The 25,840-nt window shown below is 37.9% G+C and overlaps 1 protein-coding gene across 2 annotated transcripts in view; it reads right to left on the bottom strand.

Annotated features, from left to right (window-relative positions):
• The window catches only part of b3glcta (beta 3-glucosyltransferase a), a 74,783-nt gene that overhangs the window by 7,860 nt on the left and 41,083 nt on the right, over positions 1–25,840 (bottom strand). For both annotated transcript variants that reach the window (XM_014014131.1, XM_014014130.1), the window contains exons 4-11: positions 21,415–21,524; positions 14,958–15,034; positions 14,393–14,504; positions 11,335–11,471; positions 11,148–11,211; positions 10,099–10,230; positions 6,178–6,247; positions 3,102–3,215 (exon numbers count right to left, since the gene is read on the bottom strand). In XM_014014131.1, the coding sequence (XP_013869585.1) occupies positions 3,102–3,215; positions 6,178–6,247; positions 10,099–10,230; positions 11,148–11,211; positions 11,335–11,471; positions 14,393–14,504; positions 14,958–15,034; positions 21,415–21,524 (816 nt within the window). The remainder of the gene's footprint in view (positions 1–3,101; positions 3,216–6,177; positions 6,248–10,098; positions 10,231–11,147; positions 11,212–11,334; positions 11,472–14,392; positions 14,505–14,957; positions 15,035–21,414; positions 21,525–25,840) is intronic.

Here is a 25,840-nt window from a genome sequence, read left to right as displayed (position 1 = left end):
ACAAATAACAAAGCAGAATGTGTTAAAGTACTGAACAGCACATGGAACTTCAAAGTACAAAGAGTCACAACTCTTCATGTTCATGGTTTAGTAATGACTACATGCACAAAAAAAAATCTGTAAAGCAAATTTTTGCCATGGCGTAGCCATCAGAAGGGCTTTCAAATGAGCAATGATCAGAAAAAGAGAGACCCTATCATTTGTTGCATAATATACCATGGAGACAAAGATTTATAGAAAACAACTTAATAGAAAAATTATATTTCAGCATAAATATACACTCAGAATAGTAAGATGTGTTACAAATGTAACACATTTACTACACATTTACTTTTAAAGTAAACATACACTGCTTTTAAATCCTTCATTTTCACATTTAAATCATTCAGTTGGGATCTTTMTAAAGTGGAACTRCAATGATTTGGTCTGAATTCCTTCTTATTCTAACTTCACCAGCTCTTCTTTCACCACTTTCCTGCTGTGTGTCTCAAAGTAGCTGGTTTTGTTACTGTTCCTTTAGAGCGCTTCAAGCTCCGCCCCCCTCCAGCTTCCAGACCGGTCCACTCCAGTTTGAGGGGGGGGGTATTATGTTTTCTAGCTTGCGGAAACATTTTATTTACAATTTAATTAAAATATGTCAACAACCGAAGCCTTGTCCATCCAGTCTCACGTGTTGAAGTCAGAGTCTGATCCAGAACCAGAGGAGAATTAAGATGAGGAAATTGTAGAAGGTAAGTCCAGACCTTATTTGGTAAATCCTTCACAGATAATTTGACGTAATAGCTCAGAAAACGTCACAGAAAATAGAGAAAACTGAACGGGTTAAAAAATATGACGCAAATAGTGAACAAAAAGATCTTTGCAGCACCAGGAGAAACTAAATTCAATTTTTCTGCAATCCTAAAGATAAGTCCACAACAAAATGTATCCAACAGCTAAAACAGTGGATTTTGCAGGATATGTCCCCTTTATAGTAAATGTGCTACAATCATTTCAGTTTAGTGGAACATGTTGACATAATTTGGTTAAATAAATCCAACACATCTGTTTTAGTATCTGCATTAAGAATCATCCAGAAATCTGGTTGTGGTTTTTTTATAGGGTAGCTCTTCTTACTATCAACACCGGTGAGGTGGTATTTCCATTCTCAGTATTTGGAGACTGGGAGTTTGAATCAACACAAATCTGGCCTGAAGCTCATGCTACACTTTTTACACTAATAAATCTCCACATATAACAACAGGTAACCAGCAGCAATCCACCTCCTTCACTCCTTCCTTGAAAGGAGGTTGCAAAAAGGCAACCTTGTTAGAAGACTGAGCGGCCTGAAGATAGAAACTCAAGCTGGAGATTGAACCAGAGCCCTTTGAGCAACACTACACTGGACTGAAAATGTCTACAGCCAGCGAGAATCCCATTAAGGTGGAACATGAATCAGAGGCCTTTGGAGAAATTTAGTGCCAGCAGCTATCTGACTGTAGAATAAGTTTGGATCCTGCCTCCAGCAAGTGAAAGGCATGGAAGCAGAGACCTTGTGCTGTTTTTATAATAAGCTATCTCAGGTTGCTCAGACCATTCTTGTGATTTCTGATTTTTTTTTATTGTACAGCAGAGCAATTGAGAAACTGTCTATTTTCATTGTTCATTTTGTAACTTATAAGTCCATTTTCTGTCAATCACTTGTACGAGGAGATGATTTCTGTAGAAAACTCTCTTTTAAATGAAAACGAAGCTGAAACTTTGTTTTGAAAAGGTTGTGGCAGTGATACGAATAAAAAAAAAACTGAGATTTCTTGTCAAAATAACTCAAAGGAACTGACTGATAAAAAATAGACCTTCCTGACAAGCTTATTCCAAAATGACAGAAGTTCCAGTCAAGATGTTGCCAGAGGGTAAAGTTAATATGAGTGTGCACAAGAAAAAGCTGACTGTGGCATATTAAAATTATAATTTGCATTTTATGTAGAGTGACATCCATCCATCCATCCATCCATCCATCCATCCATCCATCCATCCATCCATCCATCCATCCATCCGACGTTGCTTTCAGATTAGATGCATTGCAGAGACACCTGCTCTGTCCCAGGGTCTCCTTCTTCCTGTCAATCACGTGCAGCACACCTCCAGAGGGAACCACAGTTGGGCTTTGTCACCAGGTTGGTGGTTAACAACTAAAGACCTGCCGAGTCTCGTTATTTCACCTTTTATTTTTGTAGTGGATTTTCAATTTAGATGTATATCTTAATATTCAAAAGACTTGGTAGAGAAAAAATCTGAACTGAGGTTTTACGGAGTATGAGCAATAGATTTTAGGCTTACATCCTTGGCTTCAATCAACTGATCTCTGCAGCCTCGGTTTCTGATATTCTAGCATTAACTTGTATGAAATCAACTGACTGAGATTTTTTTATTCCTTCCTTCCATCCATCCATCCATCCATCCATCCATCCATCCATCCATCGATGCATTCAGTTGTCCATTATTCATTCCTTCCTTCCATCCATCCATCCATCCATCCATCCATCCATCCATCCATCCATCCATCCATCCATCCAGCCATCCAGCCATCCATCCATCCATCCATCCATCCATCCAGAGTCTTCCTCTGGGCCTCATCCCAGTGGGACGTGCCCGGAACACCTCAACAGGGTGGTGTCCAGGTTTTTTAATTCTAAAATAAGTAAGTAAAGCAAAATTTGTTTTATTACAAAAGAGGCTCAGACCCATTTCTAACATTTAAATTATATATATATATAAAGAATAATAAACTAAGTAAAGGGTAAAAAGTATATTGAATGTACAAAAAAGTGTGGCAGTCCAATCCGTGACATGCTCTAAGGCACTGTAAACACACTTTTTAAAGCAAAAATGTTGAGAAATTCCCCGCTGACACTTAATTTGCTTCCAATTCTCTCCCAGTATTAGGTTTGAATTACATCCCCTTCACAAGGTCTCAGGTCGTATAAAGTTCCGCCTTAGTCTGCCAGGTCATTTTTCATGAGCCTGTGTATGCAGCTCTGCCTGCAGCATGAGCCAGGGCCAGAAACTACATCTGCTGCTGAGAGGTTGAGGGCACGGAGGCTGAAAAAGGAAGAACTCACCTCTTTCAGTGTTTGGAACTCCTAAATTAATGGTTGGTATTGAAGGATCAGAGTGGTCACTGTAGTACTCTAAAAAAAGGGCCTCCTTTTCCCAAGTCTTCTTTATCACTGGAACTAGAGCAAAGGGGGAAAAAATCAATAGAGTGTTCACAAAGTTTAACAATCAGCATGCCTCTGACTCGCTCTGTTGAATATAGACTGTAACACTTACCAAAGGGTTTTTATTTACTGAAATGCATGGATTGTCTGATGCTTTTTTCTGTTTATGATTAAATATTTAATTACTGACTCAGAAACATCAGTTGAGACAGAAAATTGAATTAAACAAGGATAAATAGATCCAATGCAGTGTTCCATAATCCTTCCACTGTGTTTGAGAGTGCCTCAGTTCATTATATTGATGTGGAAAATGTACATCAGCCTGACTCTGTGCACTTGATTAGTTTTATAATTGGCTATAAGAAAGTGCAGCTGAATAAAACATTTTTAATCACCACCAATTAAATAAAACATGTTTTCTTAATACTCAACGTTTCTTTTTAGAACTTTATATGTTGGGATTTTATTTTTCTGAATACAGAGGCACTAAATAAAAGGTTTGAATTGCATCTGTACACAATGAAAAATGTTATTTTCCTCAGATCCACTGAACCTTTATATCTGTACATGTTGAGGAGGAGGTCTCTGCAGTCATTAAGTGGGAGTTGGGAGGGGAATCATTTACTGTCTATTTATAGTTTAAAACAACAATGTGAAAAAAATATTATTGTGAGCATGTAAATAGGATCCATTGACTTCGAATTTGGTGTTTGATTTTATGATATGATATATTTGTTCATGATATTTCGTTCGTTGTTCTCTGTACAATGACAAATAAGGCAAACTGCATAAAAAATCATATATAGAAATCTTTTTCCAGGCAAGTTAGAGCTGTTTTGACTGAGCTGAATTGTTACAAAATTCCTCCACATATGCAGCATTCAAATTTCATGCAGCTAGCACCTTCACATCTCAAGTTATGGCTAAAATTAATATTAATAAAATTAGTGATCTGAATTGTTAGACTTCCCCCACACATGCTTTTACAAAAAATACGCCCACACATCAATCCAACCAATCACAGTTTAATTGGACCACGCCCACACATCAACCAATCACAGTATACCCAAACCACGCCCACACGCCAATCCAACCAATCACATTTTACCCGGACCACACCCACACGCCAATCCAACCAATCACAGTTTACTCGGACCACACCCACATGCCAATCTAACCAATCACAGTTTACCCGAAACACGCCCACACATCACTCCAACCAATCAGTTTACTCAGACCACACCCACATGCCATTCCAACCATCAGTTTACCCGAACCACACCCCACACATCAATCCAACCAATCACAGTTTACTCAGACCACGCCCACACATCAATCCAACCAATCACAGTTTACTCAGACCATGCTCACACGTCAATCCAACCAATCACAGTTTACTCAGACCACACCCACATGCCATTCCAACCATCAGTTTACCCGAACCACACCCCACACATCAATCCAACCAATCACAGTTTACTCAGACCACGCCCACACATCAATCCAACCAATCACAGTTTACTCAGACCACGCYYAMACKTCAATCCAACCAATCACAGTTTACTCAGACCACGCCCACACCAGTCCGACCAATCACGATTTGCCCTCTCTGACCAATCACGGCTTACCCAAACTACGCCCGCACCAAAGAAATGCCCCCTTAGTGACTGCAGAAACACCTATTTGTACATGTTTTGTAATCTGAACACAATCCGTCCAGAGTCAAGTTTTAAAACCTCCTACTGAACAGACGGTCACAGAACAACAGTTTGAGCAATGTTACGTTGCAATGTTCATAGTGAAGCTGTGTAAAATAAGTAAGGCTTGTTAACACACTGTGTCTTACTGTGGGGGAGTTTTACAAGTTAAACTCTTCAATTTTCGCTAATTCTCACTGTGTGCTTCTTTATTTCTCTCATATCCCATCTGTTAGGCAGATTAAATAAATCCCATTAAGAGTTGACTACAAAATACAACCCAAATGGCTCTCAACAGGGCTGATGTCAAAATAATTTCATAGCTCAGGTGTCTGACTGTTGTGTCATGTTTATGGAAACATCAGCAGACCTGTTGCTGTCCTGTTTGTTGCTCAGTGACAGCCCCCTGCACAACATGGCTGTGTGTGTCTCTGCGTAGAGCGCGGGTGACATCTGATCGCAAAAAGAATTTGAGTACGCAGTGACTGCAAGGTGTGAATTCTGTCAGTCAGAGCTGACGACTTGCAATCACATTACCCAATGGATTACAAATGACACATCTGAACAGGCTCAGGGAGAGAAGCAATGGGTGGTCTTCAGCACCAATTAGAAAAACAACAAGTACTCATAGATCTGAAAAAACAAACAAAACAAAACTGTATTTAAGAAAAAAAATAAAAATCAAGTTTTAAAACAGAGCTATTTTATACGAAATGTGAAACCCTTTCATGTTTCTTGCTTTGTAGATTTAAACTAGTCTTTAATTTATAAAGCCAATAATCCTTTTTATGTTGTTTGTATTTGAATGTGGTAATAACAGCTTTGAAGATGAAACTGTAATTATAGGTAATTAGTTTAATTACACTTGCGAACCCCCCTTTAAACATAGCACACAATTCATTTGATCCCTCTAATTAATCTGCCATTTGATCCATTGACTTAACCTACAGCATTTTCATCAAGCTTAGGAGCAGCAGACCTACTGTGAGAAGCTCAATATTGGCCAGCGTGTGCTGTTGTGGTACATTTACAGCTTTATGTGAAGCACTGAATTAAGCACTTCAATGTATTTTTTTTTTCTTTCAACACTATTAAATCCTTTTAGGCATCGGGGTGTAATAATTTACTCAAAGATCTTAGCATAAAACAGAGAGGCACTTGTACAATTCTGAATGTCAAAGGTGAAACAAATCCATTTACCCCAAAGCAGCAAGACTAAAATGTGTCTATAGGGAAATGGAGCGACTTTGTGTGTGTGTGTGTGGGGGGGGGTGACTCACCTCTTTCACTGTGAAACTTCCTACACGTTTTCACAGCAACAAATAAATCTTCTTTTTTCACAGGTTCCCCCTGAGACAAGAATCACAGATTTAACAATGTCTATCTAACTTTATATTTAAAAAAAAATAATAATGAAACAGAATCTACATCATACTGTATTCTCTAAAATATTTTCATTTCAGGTAATGTTAAATGTCAAAGTCATCAGTGGAAATTAAGAATAATACCCTCTGATAATAATGCAGCATGCTTAAACAATTCAAAATTCATTAGCTAACTATATATCTTTAAAAATATCATGTTGAAGATTAAATTCAGAACCAACAATTCAATGCTTTTTTGCTTTCTACACTATTACAATAAATAATAATAATAATAATAATAATAATAATAATAATAATAATAATAATAATAATGCTAAATTTCGGACTCTAAGCCATTAGGCCTTAAAGAAGACATATCATGCTTTTAAATCCTTCCTTTTCACAGTTAAATCATTAAGTTGTGTCTTTATAAAGTGGAACTGCAATGCTTTGGTCTGAGTTCCTCCTTATTCTAACTTTACCAGCTCCTCTTTTACCACTTTTCAGGGGTGTGTCTCAACACAGCTGATTTTTACTGTTCGTTTAAAGTGCATCAAGGCCCGCCCCCACTCTGATTTGAGAGAGAGGTTTAGCCTTCTGTAGTGTGCAGAAACATCTTATTTACAATTCAATTAAAAGATGTCAACAACAGAAGACTTGTTGACCAAGCCTTACATGTTGGAGCCAGCGTCTGACCCAGAACCAAAAGAGAATTAAGACGAGTAAATTTGGTAAGTCCAGACCTTGTTTGGCACGTTTGTCACAGATAATTTGACGTAATAATTAAGCCGGGTACATACCAGATGCGTTTTGAGCAGCCAAAGCAGCCAGTTTACATGCAAAGTGTATGGTGGACGCGCGTCTAGGAGCAGCTCAGTTCAACCTGTTTAGCGGAGCGCGCAAGGTAGCGGTAGGTGAGGTAGAGCATTTTCCTCGCACGCGGCGCGTCCAAAGCAGCAGCAGCTCGAGTTAAAAAAATTGAACTTTTGCTGCTCGACGCGCCGCGTCAACCAATCAGAGATACTCATTTTTCCACATGACAGCTTCCTGAATGTTGCCCACTAACCTGAAACAGACGGACAGGAGATCTTTAGCTAAAATCGACCGTCTGTGGTTGGTGTTCTGGCTGGAGGTATCAGCACCGATGCGGGTCAGCGGCTCGTTAAACTGACCGCGGTGTTAAACTGGGCTCGGGACAAAAAATAATTTGTCAGCTCGCAGCTCCTGGAGTGGTGAAACCCACCGAACAGACCGCCTCTAAATTATATGGTGAATTAATTATCTTGTGTGCGCAACGTTTGCTTGCTCTCAGTAAATAAAGCAAAGCCATTTTCTCTATTTCATGTGCCATTAAAAGACAGACCAGAAAAAACACGACACTTCTCCCTCTTCAGACGTGCGTCTAGTCTCTGTCCCAGTCTGAATGTAGCGCGTCCAACTCGAGGCGTCAGGCGCGTTTTTGCTGCTCAAAACGCATTTGGTGTGAACCCGGCTTCAGACAACATCATAGAAAATAGAGAAAACTGAACTGAAATATGACCCAAATATATTATAAAGATGTCTTTGCAGCACCAGGAGAGACTAAATGCAACTTTTCTGCCTCCTAGAGGCTCCAAGTCCACAACAAAATGTTTTTATTAGCTAAAAGTTTGGATTTTGATGATATGTCCCCTTTACAGAGAATGTGTAACACAGTCCTGTCACGTTTGTGTTTAATGTAAGGAGGAACAAACCACTGGATGCAAAAATGGATTCACTTCTGAACAGAAACATCAAATTATAACCAGACTTAGAATTAAAAAAAAGAAGCTGAAAAATGAAGCTAAACATCTTAATACACACAGTGAATACTTATATAAGGGTCCTTTCAGAAAAAAAACAACTAAATAAACTAGTATTCACAGCTGCACAATTGGCCACATATGCCAAACTTGCTAACTCTAATGCAGCAGAATCTGCAAACACTAACCATACACTGCATCTGGCTTTGCTCACATTAAAAGGACTGTGTTGTAAACAAAAGCAAAAAGATCCTCCAAATGTTCCAAAGACTGTGCTCATCAGTGAGGATGCTTTGTGAGACCCCGGAACCTCATGAAGGCTAAGGTAGATTCTAACTCTGCGTTTTACTGGGTCGGATTATTGCCTGAAGTACAAAGGACATCTTTTATTGCTCTTCCTACATTGAATGTTGTCCTTCACCTCCTGGAATCTGCCTCCTGAGACTCTTGATTCTTTTGTTGGCGTTGAAGCCAGATGCTGTTCTGGCTGCAGTTGGCAATTTGCCATGCAACTATAGTGGAGGGGGGAAAAAAAAACCAATTATGATGCCACCTTCTGTTCTAAACAGAAACTTCTCCCAGAATAGTTGTTAAATTTGGGACGTCGGTGTTTCTACGCGGGATAGTCGAGTTGCTTAAAATAAATGCTGTTTTGCGAGGACAGTGATAACAATAAATTGGAAGGAGATAACAAACAGGGATCAGGTTTGGGACTAAAATAGCAAAATGCAGCATGTGTGATCTGAATAACAAATGTAGTTTAGATGGAACTTTTTTCCCCGCCGTCAAAACTGCCTCAAAGGGGAGGATGAAAAATTAGAATAGGGACACCTTCAGCTCAGTTCTTGCATTCTTAATATATCTTATTTCATCCAGTCAAAAATATTTACATCTCAGTCAAAAAAAATATATATATATATTTTAAAACATCACAAATTATTTTGGGGTTAGAGCGTGTCAGTGCACATCTGAAACTTATTTTGAAATAAATAAGAATAATAAAACCATCTATTAAATCTATTCCACTAAATAACTCTGCTTCTTACACTACTGGAACTGTCTGTAACATTCTTTGCTCGTGTTCACTACAAACTAAATGCATATGAGAAGATAAACGCTCACTTTGGAAAAAAATAAATGAATAAAAAAATCAAAGATTAAACACACTGTTTAAATTTCAGAGCAGAAAACTTCAAAGGTTCTTCGTAATTTACATACCGATATGTTCAGCACTGATTAGAAATAAAAGGTCTAGCTTTTCCTGAAGGAATACACCTGTCACCGTCCATGCCGGAGATTAAGACTAGGATCAAATTCTAACGAGACGAGACATTAAAGCTGATTTATAAGTGACGTTGACAAGTGACAAAATTATTGTCTCATATGTTACGTGGAAAAGAGCACATCAACTTAAAAAAATGAGCAAATGAGAGCAAGACTATTTTCTTTCTTTCTTTTTTTTTTAAGAGACAGCTGCTGTGGAAAAGAAAGATTTCCATTTTAATTGAAATTTCCCTGGTTCTTTAAAAATTCAATCAAACAAAAGGAGATAAGCTAAAGTCTGCTTCGTCAAACCTTTTCTAATTAATATTGATTAATATGAAAAAAGCTTAAGCTTAAAACCAGTTAACAGCCACCGCAACACCCGTGTTCCGTTTGACTCATTCGTTCTTTTTATGGTGTTTTAGGCCTGGATGTTAAGGGTTAAATGCTTTTAGGGAAACAAATAAAAAAATAAAAACTACCTGGGAACAATGCAGGTGGTGGTTGCTTAGCAACAGGGGCTAATTTCTTGGCGGACAACTAAATTTAATTTGGCAAAACAAAACAAGACTCACGTCTTTTCCGGTTAATGGATCGTGCGTTACTGAACGGCGCATAAAGGCAAGGTTGAACTTCCCCCCAGAAACGTTGCTGCTGCTGCTCGGAGGCTGAACATGCGACCTGTGACGAGCTGCCCGCTGCCTTTGATTTTACGAGGTCAGTTAACTTTCTGTTCCATTTCCTGGGATTCGAGGACAATCGAACTAATCTGCGCACAAGAGTGGCTACTCACACACACTGGAGGCACTTTGCTCAGAGTGGTCGCACAGTGCCGGGCGAGAGGAGAGTCCTTCGGCTCAGTGCACAGCTGAGGAACGGCGGTGAGATGCGTGCCCTTCCCGTTGTCCCAGATATACAAAGCAATCTGCAACGATACAAATTGATCTAATCAGGTTAATGAGCTTAAAACGGAACACAATCTTCAGTCAGAAGTGAATTATAACATAAAAAAAACGCAATACTGTGTATTATTACAAGAAAATAAACTCAGCAAACTTGATGGCGGCGATAAATAAAAGATGCAATAAAAGAAAGGGATGGAAGGAGAAGCTGGAGCTGGGAGAATTGCTGTAAGCCTTTCTAATGAAAAGATAATTAAATTTTTTTAGAGTTTAGCTCAAGCACATTGCGGGGGGAAAAATGCTCCAGTAAAAGGAGTATTTAATGAGAGTGACACAAATCTGTTTTGGTTGTGACAACAGTTTAAAATGAAGCAACAGAAATTGATGGTTTAGCCCAGTGCTAATCTCCAAACAACCAATTGGAACGGCACTGATGCGTAACGGCACGGGAAAGCAAACATACGTAAAAGCAAGTCTTCGTATATTAGCAACTCAAAATTGTCTTTTAGTTTCTTTTAAACACAATGGAAATGCAGCATTTTTGTATTCAGAGCTGTAGGAAATACCTCTTACTAGCTCCAACTGCACCACCTTTTTCAGAATAAGTTTGATAAGTCTGATGCTATGCACACACACACACACACACACACACACACACACATACACACACACACACACACACACACACACAAATAAAAAAATATCCCACAATGCCTCTCTGACTGAATTTCAGCGATAAAAAATAAGAGCTTCAATACAACACCATGACAATTCTCCAAAGTAATGAGATTTTACTTCAAGGTTGGATGGCTTTCATGCTTTGCTCTTTTTGTGCAAACAGATTATTCAGTAGTAGGCATAGACTTCAGTCTGAGAAACTAAACAGTTAGAAAACAAACAAAAAAATAGCAAAAACAAAACGGGTCTGCGGGTATCTTACCTCGTGTTTCAGGTCAATAGTGAAGTCTGATTTAAGTGGTTCGTCTCTCACTTTGTTTGCGAGTCTACAAAGAAAACAAGAAAAAAATTGCATATGTTGAAATGAAATGCACTCCAAATACAGCCTCGTACGTTAAGATGTGAAGTTATTAACTAGTGTTACTGACAGACTCGCTTCTCAGACGCACCGAACAACAAGAGGGAAGCTCAAAGCCCAGGCAGCAGCAAAGTCTGGATATTTGAAGTTGGAGGGATTCTCTGCAAAGGCGTAGTGATGGATGATGGTCGACTCTTCATCATGCAGCGGTTTGCCAAGAAACCACTCCTGATGATATTTATAAGAGACTTATTTCAGTTTATTAAAGCAAAACACAAACACATTTTGATATAAACACACTTTGATATTTCACAAAAAAAAAGAAACATTTTGGCTTCTGCTCTAATTAGGAAGTCTTCACGCTGCACTTGTCAGAAAATCTTTGAAATTATTTGCAGTGAGCAGGTTTGCTACTGGCGGGGGGAAATAATGAGAATTTCTGATAGAACAAACTTTCAACATGTCAGCAACTAAGTTTCAAACGTTTGACATATCTGGAGTAAGACTCGTCTTTACAATTTCATCTGTATCTTCAGAACTATGTCACACAATCGTGTCTGTGACACAAGTCTGTAACACAAACACGTTAAGACACAGAAAGGATTCAAACGTTTTGTCATCCACATGGTAAATCCACGCACAATAATCTAACTGTAAAACATGGTGGTGGTAGTGTCATGTTTTAGAGTTCAATATGAGAGCATTGTAACAGATCAACATCACTGCTTTTAAGTCTTTTTTTGAGGCTTTGTAATTTTATTAAGTATTGTTTTTAACTCGTTACTTTTATTTTGTTACATATAAAACCTAAAATTGATACCTTTACTTCTTTACTTTAAAATTGAATACCTTTGGTCTCTCAGCAGTGGCTTTTTGAAAATGTGACCAAACATAACAGAATATTTTTTTTATGTTTATACCCACAACAGAAATCAATTTGTATGCAAATATGTGATCAATACTACTAATACAAAAAAGTAAAACATGTTAGCTCATGTTTCAATTTCTTTCTATGATCTTTCTCTCAAATCCATCACAATTACCTTTAAATAATTTGAAGACTATATAATAATAAGAATTAGAAAAAAAAATGCCTGAATAATTCAGTTGTATTAGTTTTTATGAAATTTGGTATAAACTATACAGTATTTTTCTTGTTTACATGAATATGGTCTTTTTATTTGTCCTGATGTGTATAATAATAATAAGTAATATAATAACAATAACAATATTCTTTTGTTTTATAATGTCACCACCACTGACCGTAAAGGTTTCTGAAAAGGCCTTGAAAAGGCCCATGGACCATCAGTTGATAATCACAGTTGTAGCTTCTTTTGAGGCTCCGGACACATTTTATTAGTGAGACGAGGAGATGGCTCTTTAGATCATAAAAGGCTGCAGATTCCTGGGTTAACCCCTTTAACAAATGCCCCTGAAATACCTTTAAAGTCTTTTGACATGTTTTAAGGGTGCCAAACTAAAGGTAAGAACCGGAGGAAGTTGTCCTCAAAATGAAAGCCCCCGGTATCGTCTGGAAACGTTTAAAGGCAGAAATGCACCATTTTTGCCCACCGGTGGAACAAAGACTGTTAAGGGGATAAGTAAATTCTACAGTTTACTTATAGAGCAGGGGTGCCCAAACATTTTCGCTGAGAGGGCCAAAATTAAAAAACATTTTTCCTGAGCGGGCCAAAATTAAAATCAATCTGAGGGACGCGGGCCAAATGCAATAATATAAGAAATGCTTAATACTTCAGTAAAGTTGTTTAATTTTTTTATGATTAAGCTAGCAGCCAATGTGGTTGCCCACATTCTTCAGTGCATGGACACGGAGAAAATTCAACGTATGCTCAGGCAGCAAAGACTCATGGGATTTTTCATAATTTAAAATTTGAGTGTATGGGGTCTTATAAAGTGTGCAAATCTATATATGGACTTAAATCTAATCTAAATGTCTCTTGTAGTTACTTGTATTTTATATTTAATCTTAACATAATTACAATCTAATAACCAGGACAACTGCTGGTGGGCCAAATCAAATGGCTCGGTGGGCCAATTTTGGCCCGCGGGCCCCACTTTGGGCACATCTGCTATAGAGTGTGTAAATGTACTTTTACTTTCCCAATTTTTATGATCAGTTTTATGACTTTTACTTAAGTACTTTTCTCATCAGTGAAATTAATTTTTACCAAAGTCATTTTCTGTTAATGCATTTTAACTTTTACTTAGTATTTTTTTTCCAAGTACTTTATAGACCTCTGTCTAAAAGTAGCAACATGTTCTCGAGAGCCTAAAATATTCCGAAGCAAAAACTTGGTTTTTCTTTCTTGACTCAGACTGAATCTGACCACGATGAGCTGAAACACTTGAGAGGGAAGAGTTTGCCTCAGGGCTCGTTGTAATAAAACAAGTCATCAGGACGTATTCTTTGTCTTCCCCTCCTCCTCAGGATGAAACCGTTAATATGCATACAATATTGAAATCCATCTTCTGCTTGAAAATCAAATTTTATGAAGGGTTTAGACAGGAAAGTAAAATAACCAACCAAAATAAGCCCTTGAATTTGCTGATGGAAATAATGGATTATTAATTCCTGTCAGCTTAACATCAAAGCGTGGTTATAAGATCATTTCTGCTCATGTTTCAGCCTCTTCACGAGAACAACCAGTAAAATAACCCAAACAAAACAACACGAAAAACAAACGCTGAGCATCCAGATTAAAAGGAGAAACATCCCAGTTATATTTGGATTTGTAAAAATAAATGAGCAAAAGGAATTTAGTGCTGGGACTTGATAAAACATATGTTTTCTTCCAGCAATAGTTTGTTACTTTTTTTTTTTTTTGCAAAATCTACTCCTTATTTATCACAACCACTGTATCGACCCATATAATAGCTGGACAGTGAAAAAAAAAGAAGTTTAATTAGAGCAAGACAGCAGTGATGTGTTTGACAGGTGATGAATCAAACCGGTGGAGCTAAAAGAAACCTGACAGACTCAAAGGATCCAACAAGAACACTGTCTCTTCTAATTGCTGTGATGATCAAATAAAAGTTGGGAGTTCAAAATGAGAAGCTTTGCCTTGCTGATTATTTGAACAGTATGAGACAGAACCAGAAGGATGTTCACAAGAAAAAAGGAAGCTTACTTTATCCTTGTCAAATTTCACCAGGACATGGAGAAGGGTAACAACGTTCACATGCGTTTCCTCTTCGAGAAATACGATCCAGGATGAGTTTTTCTCAAAGGAATGGGACAAGCTGAGAAACAAAACATAAAAATTGAACAAGAACAGACACATTATTCTATCCAAAAGAAAAATAATAAAGCACAGATGGGAAAATTGGGCTCTAAAGATTAATGTCTTCATGATTTTATTGATCCAAGTATTGAATATTTGTTAAGACAGACAAGATCTCAAACAATCAGGAGCACATATTAGATTCACACGGACAGCTGCTGCTAATGCATTTCAATGCTGCCTGCACCACTGATTAGCTGCTCCATATTTTCACACTGACACATTAAGAAGGTTTTTATCATAATGTGAAGTAATCAATCAGCAAAGATCGTCTTTGTAATGACTTTTCAGCAAATGTAGCACATCAAACCTAAAATAAAACCTCGAAGAATCCTTCAAAAATTAATTTAATAAGGAATCGGGCGAAGACTGGGCCGCGATAATCAAATCTGGGCAGTTCGGGGATACTCACGAAGGCAGCAGAGGAAGGATGCTCCAATCACCCTCATTATCTGACAAACTGTGGAGAAGCAAAACCACGGGGGGGTTCTGAAAACACACAATGCACACTTTTAATAACTGTACAATAATGTTCGAAATAATTACAACAACGAGGCACTAAAACATGACAACGGAAAATAACCGTTATTTATTAACTCTCGTGCCAATTTGGGATCATGATTATTCCAAAACACACACAAATAAAAACTGTAATAATGGTTTTGCAGTCCAGCTACAGTTTTGTATTCCACTTGTAAATGCAGTGCCTGTTCAAAATAGACACAGCTCGTGGGTGTGTGTGTGTGACCTCCATGCTTTCCGATGACAAAAAAAAAACGTATTTGTTTTATTAAAGAATGACTATAAACGCTACAAAAACGAGAATCCCTTATCCAATTAGTTCAGGGTCACAGACTACAAGTATACTTTAGAAAAAAAAATAGAAGCTCTTTGTTCGGGAGAAAATGTTTTGCTTGGAGACAGTGCACATTGTGTTTGGTTTATGTAGAGTTTGTGTATTTCTCTGATCTTTGTAATCTCTGTTTGTTAAACATAAAAGAAACCTACAGCATGTGGACAGAAGTGGCCACATGTGTTGATTAATGAATTTGGGTGTCAGCGTGTGGGATACCTCCTTACTTCTGCCGTTAGACAATTGCAATGCTTCATCATACTGACATTTTGAACAATGTTCCATTCTAACTCTGTGGTAACACTTTGAGGAAATCTTATCTCTATTTCATCACCAGTGCACCAAACGAGGACCATAAAGACAAGGTTTAATGAGCTCTGTGTGGAGGACTTCACTGCCCTGCACAGTGACTTGACCTTAACCCCGTCATCCACCTTTGGGATGAAAAGGACAGGGACTTCTAGCCCAGCATCAGTGCCTGACCTCATTCATGCTCTACAGAATGAATGGGAACAAACTCCCACAGAAGCACTTCACAATTCTGAGTAAAGCCGTCCAGGAACAGTGGAAGCTGCTCTGTAAAAGGGAAAGAAACTCCATAAAGTCCCTGTTGGTCATGTGTGACCAAATGCATTTACGGTACATTTCTACACTCATACAGTGCAAGATTGAATAACGATGTGTTTCTAAATGAGATATACCAATTGGAAACTTGAATCAATAACAAAATGTGACTGTGACTTCACCTTCAAACAGGCATTGACCAGTTTTGGTCTCAATTCTCTGCAGATATGAACACTGGCTAAATAGCAAATACACAGTGCAAATACACTGTGCAAATATAATGTGCAATTTTGCCAGCAGGAATGTTTGACTGCCCAACCTGGTGTACAGACAAAAGATTTTTAAAACACCAAACCTACGATATTTGTGACACCTCTGTCCCACATTCCTTATTTTGAAGTGTTCTGACCTTCCACACTTTTTTAACCATTTTTATTCACTTGATCAAGACTGAACAGTTAATTAATTAATTAGTGAGTTTCTTTGAGCAATTTTTAACAGTGTTCACCAATTACCTCAGCTAACAGACAATTTCAAAGTGCAAGCAGTCAGGTGGAGCCTAACTGGACGTAGCAGCTGAGCATAGATCTCTTGCGGACTTCCTTTTTCCAGTGAGGTGCTGCGTCTGACAGGAGTGAAGTGCTGCACCAAACGATTATTTTCTAATCGATTAATCTAATGATTATTTTTTCGATTAATCGATTATTCTAACAACAAATCTAAAAGTTATTCTGATGTGAGTGCACAGGAAATTTAAAATGTTTTCATCAAATTAACAAGAACACTTCTTTAATATTGTAATATTTTCTGTAATAGTTTTTCATGGACACAAAATATGCACTCTAGAGTCAATTCTTTAACAAGAAAAAGCTTAAAAGGTTTAACATCAACATAAAATCTCAACCAAAGCATATAAAATTCAACTAAAAGAAATATAGTACAAGATGTTAACAATCTAACAAATGAACTAAATCCTTCAAAATTCAAGTCACTCTCTGGAAAACCTATAATAAAAATATAATAAACATTTATTTGTTATTTTTTATTTAACATATTTCTCAATATATAAAAATTAACAAATATCAAGACAACATCCAACTCTTTGTATTGYAACATCARTTGTGTAACTTATTTCTTTAAGGTGAAAACTGTTGAAAACAACAGACTGTTTTGTCTTATTGCACAAATTAAAATCCAGCTCCACGTGTTTCTATTGATGTCATTTCCCTGCTAGAAAAATGTGTGATGGAGGTCCATGGAAGGCAAATATGTTTAAATCAAATAAACAAAAGAGGATGCAGTTAAATTTAATAAAAGGTATTTAAGCTACGTTTTGAACATCCAGAACACGTCCAACACTTGTTGGCTGCTTGTGCTCTTTAGGTCAGACGTGTGTCGGGAAGCTCCTCTGTTGTTTCAGACGCTGGGGGAACCATCTGATGGGGGAACGTGGCTCGACCTAACACCGCTCTCTGTTTAATGGTGGATGAAAAAAAGAAAGTGGCGGTACTTTATTTACTTTGAGCAAGTGAACGTCATGTTCACAAGATAATTAATCCACCAGATAATTCAGAGGCGGTCTGTTCGGTAAATTTTACTCCAGGAGCTGCGAGGCTTGTTTTCAAGCTTCAGACTGAACTGAAGCAGCAGCTGCTGACGTCATTACGCTCTTGCGCGATGCTGCGTTCAGGACAAGCATGGAAAACTCACCACTCTTATGCCAATACGGTCGCAATGATGCATTTAGGTACCGAAATGGAATTGCATGAACATTCACGTGGTGGTTATGTAATACAGCGAATCGATAATAAAAAAATCTGCGTCGACAAATTTACATAATCGACGTCATCGATTATTTCAACTAATCGGTGCAGCCGTACAGGAGTGTGTCTTGCAATTAGGGATAAAGTTCTTAAGTAGTATTTTTAATCTCATACAATACGCTCACATTTGAAATGTGATGTGTTTGTATGATAATATTTTGTGGTATAAATCGTGCTATTTCTGTGCACACACACACACATATACATCTGTGTTTTAGTCTGTGCCTGTCACAAAAGCTTCCATTCGGTAATTTAGAAAATCAAGCAGAAATGCTGTATTTATTGTGGGAGGAAAACAACCCCGAGACAAAAATACTGATTGCTTCTGACATTTTATGTCTCTTATTAGGTTGTAATTATTTACATTTTCACTGACAGAGATTGCATGTTTTATGACTGTACACTATTTTATGTAAAAAATTAACTGAGTGAAGATAAACTCAGCACATGTGATTGACTCGGCTACCTTTGTATCCAGGAAGCAGCCTGTAAGACATTAAACAGAACTCCAAACCGCTTTGTGTTGTGGAGGTGAAACCGAAGTCATGGATGGATTATTATAACTTTCACCTAAGAAGATTGGAAGAAGGAGGACGTTAGAAAATTAGCATTTTATCTATTTATTATTCTAAGTTTAACTCATTCATTGTAACCTTTAAATTAATTTCTCATTTTTGCCCTTTGTTTCTGGCCCTTTATTATGCTGTCTCATAAATTTCACTCTGAGTTCATTATCCTGATGTACTGTCACTGTCAGACTTGCTTTTACTATGTGAAATACATGAAAACAACTAATTATAACATCTTTGTTCCCAAAGTCATACAATGTCTTGTATCACATGGTATTTAAACTGTCCCTGATGATATTTAATGAGGAATGAAAAAGGTTTTATGATCTTTGAATGTGCTCTGATCTGCCTCCTTAAAAGTGGGACTTCCTCATCAGAAAACCAGGTCAAAATAAAGGTCTGATTGGTTGTCAAAAGCAAAGTTTACCTAACATAAAAACATAATGGATCCCCAGGGAAGACTTTTCTCTCCCAGGCTTCTTATTCAAGCAATAGCTTGCAAAGTCAGAGTTGGAAGCTCACTATGGTTCTTAAGACAATCTCCATCACCTTACATTTAAAAATGATATTTTATGGCAAGTTTTTCCTCCATAATTATTACAAGCAACAGTTGTCATAAAAATGATTGAGCTGATATGAACCATTTTTTAGGTTTGAGTTAAGGTGAAAAACAAAGTTTTAAAGACCCAGTTCTGAGCATCTGTGACCTTGGTTCATCTGTAAGAAATCCTTTCTTCTCACAGAGAAAAAAAACCACTGGCTGCAGCAAGTAAGACTATTCATAAGAAACAAGCAGGAAAAAGCGAGGCTGTGGAAGCGATTAGTTCTAACACAAAGAGGTAACCAAATACCTTTTCAAGTAACTAATTTATATTACTCAACTACTCAGTTTTATCCTTTTAATCAGTACTCATGTTTCTTGACTGTTAACAAAAATTGATTGACCACCCTTGTCTCTGGGAAATTAATCTATTTTCACTTTAAAACTATCTGAAATCACAGATTCTTATCTTTACACGAATAAAGGCACTCCAGGGCAAGTGTGATTGTCATCATCATTCATCATTTGTAAAAAAAAGGGAAAAAGAAAAAAAAATCTAAACTAGATATCTCCCATTCATTAGATATTTGTACAAATAAACGTTAGGCCCAGAGTCTGTGACTAAAGGCAGCTAAAGGCAACAAACACAGAAAATAACTCGAATTTACTGCAAACAATTTAACCAAAACTCTCCATATGTGTGCCCAATAGCCAGTACCAACAGGTTCACTGAAAGCTTCCTCTATACTAAAGATAGACAGTTTGCCTTTTCTGAGGTTACACTTTACATGCAGACTATGGCCCTGTTTACACAAATCCTCTTTAAGTGAAGTTTAACTTTCACCTCCATAACATTTTTTTTCAGTGATTTTAGGCCAACTGTTTCATGGAAACAGCACCAATTAACATGAAATTTGGCAGGAATGACCTACACTGCACCATCCAACACGTTTTACGATAGACCCCATATTTTAGGAGGGGGCTCCATCTAAACATGGGGTGTCTGGACATACAAAAATGTCTATAACTAAAAAAAAATCAACATAGGAGCTTTGGATTTTTTTTATTGTTTAGCTCTGATGAAAGGCTATCCATCGGGACCATCAATGAGCCCCTCCATCCCCCCAGACCCCCACCCAAAACAATAAATCTGTTCTGGTGAGTACTGGTGCATTAGTGCTTTGCGTACGTGCGGGGGTCATACATGCTACTATGTCGTATCCAGTTGGTTAGGGTTAATGATATTTAATTTTTTGTTTCATTCTTTAGTTGTTTTTTTTTTTACCGCATTTTATAATGTATTTTATTGTATGTGTCTTTGAGTGCCATAAAAGGCACCTTCAAATAAAATGTATTATTATTAATATTAATATCACTGAAACTGAATCTTTTTGAAGCCAGGTGTCAAAATGCAGTTCTTTTTTTTTCTTTTTTTTGAAAAGCCAGGCATTAGTGTGAAATCACACATGTGCATCAATACCAGCAATACATTTTCTATTCTTGCGCAAGTGGGTGATTGGTGACAAAGGTAGCTAGCAGAGTGCAGTTTGTGCTACTCAACCTTTTAAAACGACAGTCCAAATGAAGGTTAACGTATTCATTTTTGACGGAACTGCATATTCCTGTGAATGTGTTTTTTTTTTCACTCAAAATCAAGACTCAGGAAAAGGCTAACGTTTTAAGCAATCGTTCACGTGTGAATAGGGCCTGAAAAATAAAAACGATTTCCGGAGGTTCTAATATTCTCATCTCAGCAACCCTGCCATGAACCTTCCAATGTGATGTTATTAACCTCGACGTGTATTGAAGTCCACCACTCTGGTCTGTCACTCATGAATTCACTGTCCCTGATTTTGATGACTCCAAGGACACGTTAAGTAAACTTAAGGGCCTCGGTGTCAAAGAAAACACATTCTACCTCTGCAACGCTGCATCCTTTAAAGATGACCTATCACTGGGATTAAGGAGATTCAAGATTCACTTCTTTCAAAATGTGTATTTTTTATTTTATCACTTTAGTACCATAAAGCGCAGCTCATTCAGAAACAACGTCCTCAGCCCACTTCTGAATGAAGCAGGAAGATTTCCTAATTGCGTAAGATTAAAAGTAACCACATGTCACAAAAAGCTGAGACTCTTGCATATTTTAAACTATGTTTTCATATTTAAGACTTGAATGCACTTTAGACGCAGGGTTCCATGAAGGTTATCATGAATAATTCTTCATTCCATTATGAAATATTGAACTTCAGGAGTATTTTTCAGATTTTTATGCAAATAGCAACAGCCTTTTTTCCCCCCTAATGTAACTAAATTTGTGATGTTTTTACAAACCAGTGTTGGCATCAAATGGCATAAAGACACAACAAAAACTCACATTCAAAAATAACTCTTTTGACAGTAGAAAAAAATAATTAAACCATCCTGTAGTGAAACCTTTAGCGGACAAGCTTCTGCGTTCTGTTTGTGTGTCGGAGTAAGAGAATGGGAACATGAGAGAAAGGTGGCTTGAATCTTACCGCTGTGAGGCTTTGCGCCTGCTCGAGCAAATCTGCTCTCTGTCTTTCTGCCTGCTTCACATGGAAGGAGTTGCTTTGACTTTGGATGACAAACACTATCTCCCGCAGGTCTGGAGGAACACAAAGGACAAAAGATGTGAGAGAGCTCCCATACTGTGAAAAAGGATCAGGGCAATCGATGACCTTCTAAGAGCGAGACAAGATAAGAGCCACACTCTGAGTCGCTAAGGTGACTTTGGCTAATCTCCATTATTGGCGTGGCGATAATAACCACCACATCATGAGCTTTAATTGACTTGGAAGAGAGTATGTAAATGTCACATTCAAGACTATTTTACTTAATAAAAGATTAGCAGACAGATGAGTGTTTCTCTGAGGTGCAGAAACACCCAGAAGGTTGACACAGCCCAGATGTCCACTTCTGGCTTAGTGACACAGCTGCAGCATCAGTAAAATTCAACCTTATTACTATAATGCTAAAACCATAATTAACAGGTAGCTATTAGATCAATAATATCCTTTTACAACGGCCTGATAAAAGCTGCTTTGATGCTGACAGCATGATTAGATTTCATCTTTGACATTGACTCTGGTAGCTGCAGGTTGTCTTCATGAAGAATACACAGGATTGTAAAAGCAAAACAGCTCGGTAGAAAAAAATATCTTGTTGACTGCACAAACAAGTTCACATAAAGCCAGTGGCTCTCATGGTCAGCACAAAACAAAGACAAAGAACCACAGGGAAGTGAAAAAAAAAAGAAATGTGACATTTTGTCTTTGGGTTTGCACAATTTTATTTGACAACTCTAACATCCTGCATCAAAATGTCTGCAAAACATTGCTGAAATGGCTGAAAACCAAAAAGACTTTTCAAGAATTTGAGGCTGAGACGTGGGAGCCATTACCAGGTAATGAGAGTAACAGACGTCAGGATTTTGTGCTTCTAAACAGCTTCCCAGAAATACTGAAACAGGATGTGCGAGGCTTTTTTTTGTGTACAAGTAGCTTTTTCGAATTTAATTGGTCCGAGATTTGTATGGATTATAGTCATGAAGAGAATACAATGTAATTAATGTTGGAAATGTTTCCATGGTTCCAAAGATATCATCATTGGACGTATCTCAATGTTTCAGAACATAAATAAATAGCAATGGTACAAGTGGAAACGGTTTAAAAATAAACACTCCAAAAGTTACATGGGAATGGTGAGAGCGATGGCGGCAGGATTAGATGGATTACCTCTTCTTCAATTACAGTACTTGACCCAACTCTCACCTCAGAATCAGAATTATCTGTCAGGGACAGAGATAGACATTATATCACACGCAATATCTTTGTCAAATCTTTTTGATTAAGTACCGGTGGGAGTGTAAACCCTTTCCTTGGCACGTAACACAGATCCCATTGATCCGTGTGCCCCTGCGAGGGTGTTCTGGGGTTTTTCTTGATAAATCTAAGCATGTCCATCTCCTAACAGATCTACCCTCAAGAGCTGGGCTTAGTGAGAAAACAGCCACCTCACCTCTAAATGTCCTTTTGCTGAGTCTGCTAAATGAAAGACCGTGTGAACGTGTGTGTGCATTTAGTTTCTCATAAAGAAGTACATCTCAGGACCCCCAGGTGAGCCATCAGCCTCCTGATGCTGCACAGTACATCAATACCAGCTGGAGGACACTTAAGGCAAAAATCAGATAAGCAGTTTGCCAATTTCTCATTGTGTAGATAATGCACAAGAGATGTCAAAGCAAAGGAGAATGAGAGGTAAAAAAAAGAAACTAATTAAAACTGAATTCACTGGCCTTGACTCAACGCTAATGGCTTTCGATTAATCATCAAATGACGAAGCGAAAAGGGGAAGGGGAAAAATCCTGGTTTAGTGCCCTTGTTCCATCACCTCGATCATTCCTCAGCTCCTCTGCTTGTTCAAAATCACCTCTCTGCACTGTATTGATACACAGGGCAGCATACTTATAAAATTGATGCATCTATCTGTACTTAAAGACTATCTGGTTTTTCTGTGTTTACGCTGTTGTTGCCAAAAATGCCACAAAGCCTTTAAGTGAACAGGTGGGCCTGCACAATTACAGCTCTGGGCTTAGATGAATATAGAATTAAAAAAAAGTTATATTTTCAGATTCAAACATCAAGTGATGGGAGGTTTGTGGAGAAACAAAGATTATTAATGTGGTTCCTACAGCAGCATGGGGGACTAAGGCTGGAATGTGTTGAGTGTTTGCCTATTGCTACATTTTTGTTAGGAAATTGGGGCACTAGAGAGGAATTGCAGCTGTTGGTTGTTTGTTTTGCCATCTAACAAAAGGGAGACATGTAAGGTCCTCTGAGCAGAAATTGTCCCAAGGTCAAACAAACCCACCAAAAACCAGTATTCTGCCTTTGTTCTGACAACATCCTGCAAAGTTTAAATGAAGACACTAGGTGCTTTTAAAGCCACCCGTGACTTTTCCTTCACTTTTCAAACACAATAGAAAATTCCAGTGGTCACCATGGGTATAGTTCTGGTTTACATCATTTCTCATACTTACAGCATGGTTTGGGGTTTTAATTTGAAGTTGTATGATTACCTTTTTAAATTAAATACCATCTAATCATTTAATGTTTAAAGTTTTAACCAAATTTGAAGCTGAGATCACATAAAGGAGCAGGAAGGCTAAGGTTTTAATCCTAAGGTGTATTCACACCAGGAAAGTCCTTTGGTCTGTTTGTTTGATTTGGACCAAAAGCAAACTTTTTTTTTCGTTTGGTGTGGTTTGCATTCACATTGTGCTTTTTTGCAAGTGGACTATAATTTGTAAACAAAGCCATGTGGGTAACGATCATTGGACAGATTACACGGAAAGAAAGATGGAAAACCTGCTGCAATTATGCACATCCGTACTGTCAGTACAACTGCAATACCATTTAGAATTTCAAGAGCAGCTCAAATGGGTTGTGTGTGCATCTGTCCAAATCTCTTACAAATTCAAATTGCTCCAGGTCTGTCTACAGCTCACTGTAGCGTTAGTGGTAGCATTAGTAACACTAAAGGGCTAATTTTTACCATGATGTTTAGCAATGATGGCTTGTAAAGTCCAAAAAGGTGTTTCCTGTAGTTGCTTTGGGTTGAGGTTGGTCTGTATTCACACCAGAAGCGGACCACACCAGAGTTTATTTGGAAGCAGATAAAGACCACCTCCAAAGGCAATGAGGAAATTAACTCTGGTCCATTTAAAATGGACCAAACATGTCAGGTGTCAAGACACCCCTCTATTGACCTTTGATTGTAAAAAATAAATAAAAAATAAACAGAGAAGTTACACTAGGTTTTAAATGGTTTTGGTTTTATGTGTTTTTTCCCTCTGTTTATTAATCTACTAAATTTTAAACAAAGAAATTAACAATCCAGCCATGGTCACGCTAGACACTCTGCATGATCAAACTGCTTTTGAGTTAGCTTTTTATTGAATAAAACAGAAACAAAATGCCTTATGCTGCTCATACGGTGTTGTTTTAACTAAATTAAGACCTGGTCAGGATCATATGACAGGACATTTTATCCCCATTTTGTCAAAAACATTTAATTGCAAAAGAGGCATATTTTATTTTAGGCACAGTCTTGTGGGGAATAAGGAAAAAAATTGAAGGTTCCTGAGGAAATGCAGCCAAATCCCCAGTCTCCTCAGCGCAAATGATTTTATTTTGCCAGGTTGATGGAACGAGAATGCAGGAGTCTAGTGTTAGTTTATCTCTCCTTGTTCAGCATTCCTCGGAGGCCACTCCATGTAGGGGGGAAAAAGTCTGCATCAGCCTTGAAATATATTGGATAAAATAGGAAGGAGGAGATTTCTGCCGCCTTCTTTTGCCATTTTCTGATTGCGCTCCTCAACGCACAAAGCCACTCTTTAAAAGGCCATCGCTATCTGTTCTGGCAACTGCATGTGAACACTTTAACACCGCTTCAACATTTTTCTACATTGGGTGGTAAAAAAAGTAATCAAACGAATTATGGAACCATGACTAATAAACTAAAATAATGTTGTTTTTCTAGGTGAGTGTGTGTAAAAAAAGAGTGTAGTTGCTTGGCCACTGGCTGTGCAGCATTGTAGTGTCATTTACACAAATCAATAGTGACACCTCCTTGGAGCAGATCGCAGATGTTGCCAAGTGGCAGAATAGCTGGGAGCGTCTGACTCCCGGGCACTCCTGCAGGTCTGTCGCCCCCATCAGTTTCTCTAAGTGGGTGTGTGAAGTCATGGGGACTGTCACAGGAACATTTATTTAAGCCTGCAGCAGCTCTGTCAACACAGCTCGATAAGCGCACGTAGCACGGCCGAGGAAACAAACGGAGCTCAAAGAATTTCTAATCCGGTCCAAAACTCGGGAAGAAAAGTGACGAGACAAAGGACAGACGGCGGATTAGGGGAGCAAT

This window comes from Austrofundulus limnaeus, unplaced genomic scaffold (assembly GCF_001266775.1).
Source record: "Austrofundulus limnaeus strain Quisiro unplaced genomic scaffold, Austrofundulus_limnaeus-1.0 Scaffold110, whole genome shotgun sequence".
Classification (NCBI taxonomy): domain Eukaryota; kingdom Metazoa; phylum Chordata; class Actinopteri; order Cyprinodontiformes; family Rivulidae; genus Austrofundulus; species Austrofundulus limnaeus.
The sequence above is the reverse complement of the archived record's forward strand: the minus strand, read 5'-3'. Positions and strand labels throughout refer to the sequence as shown.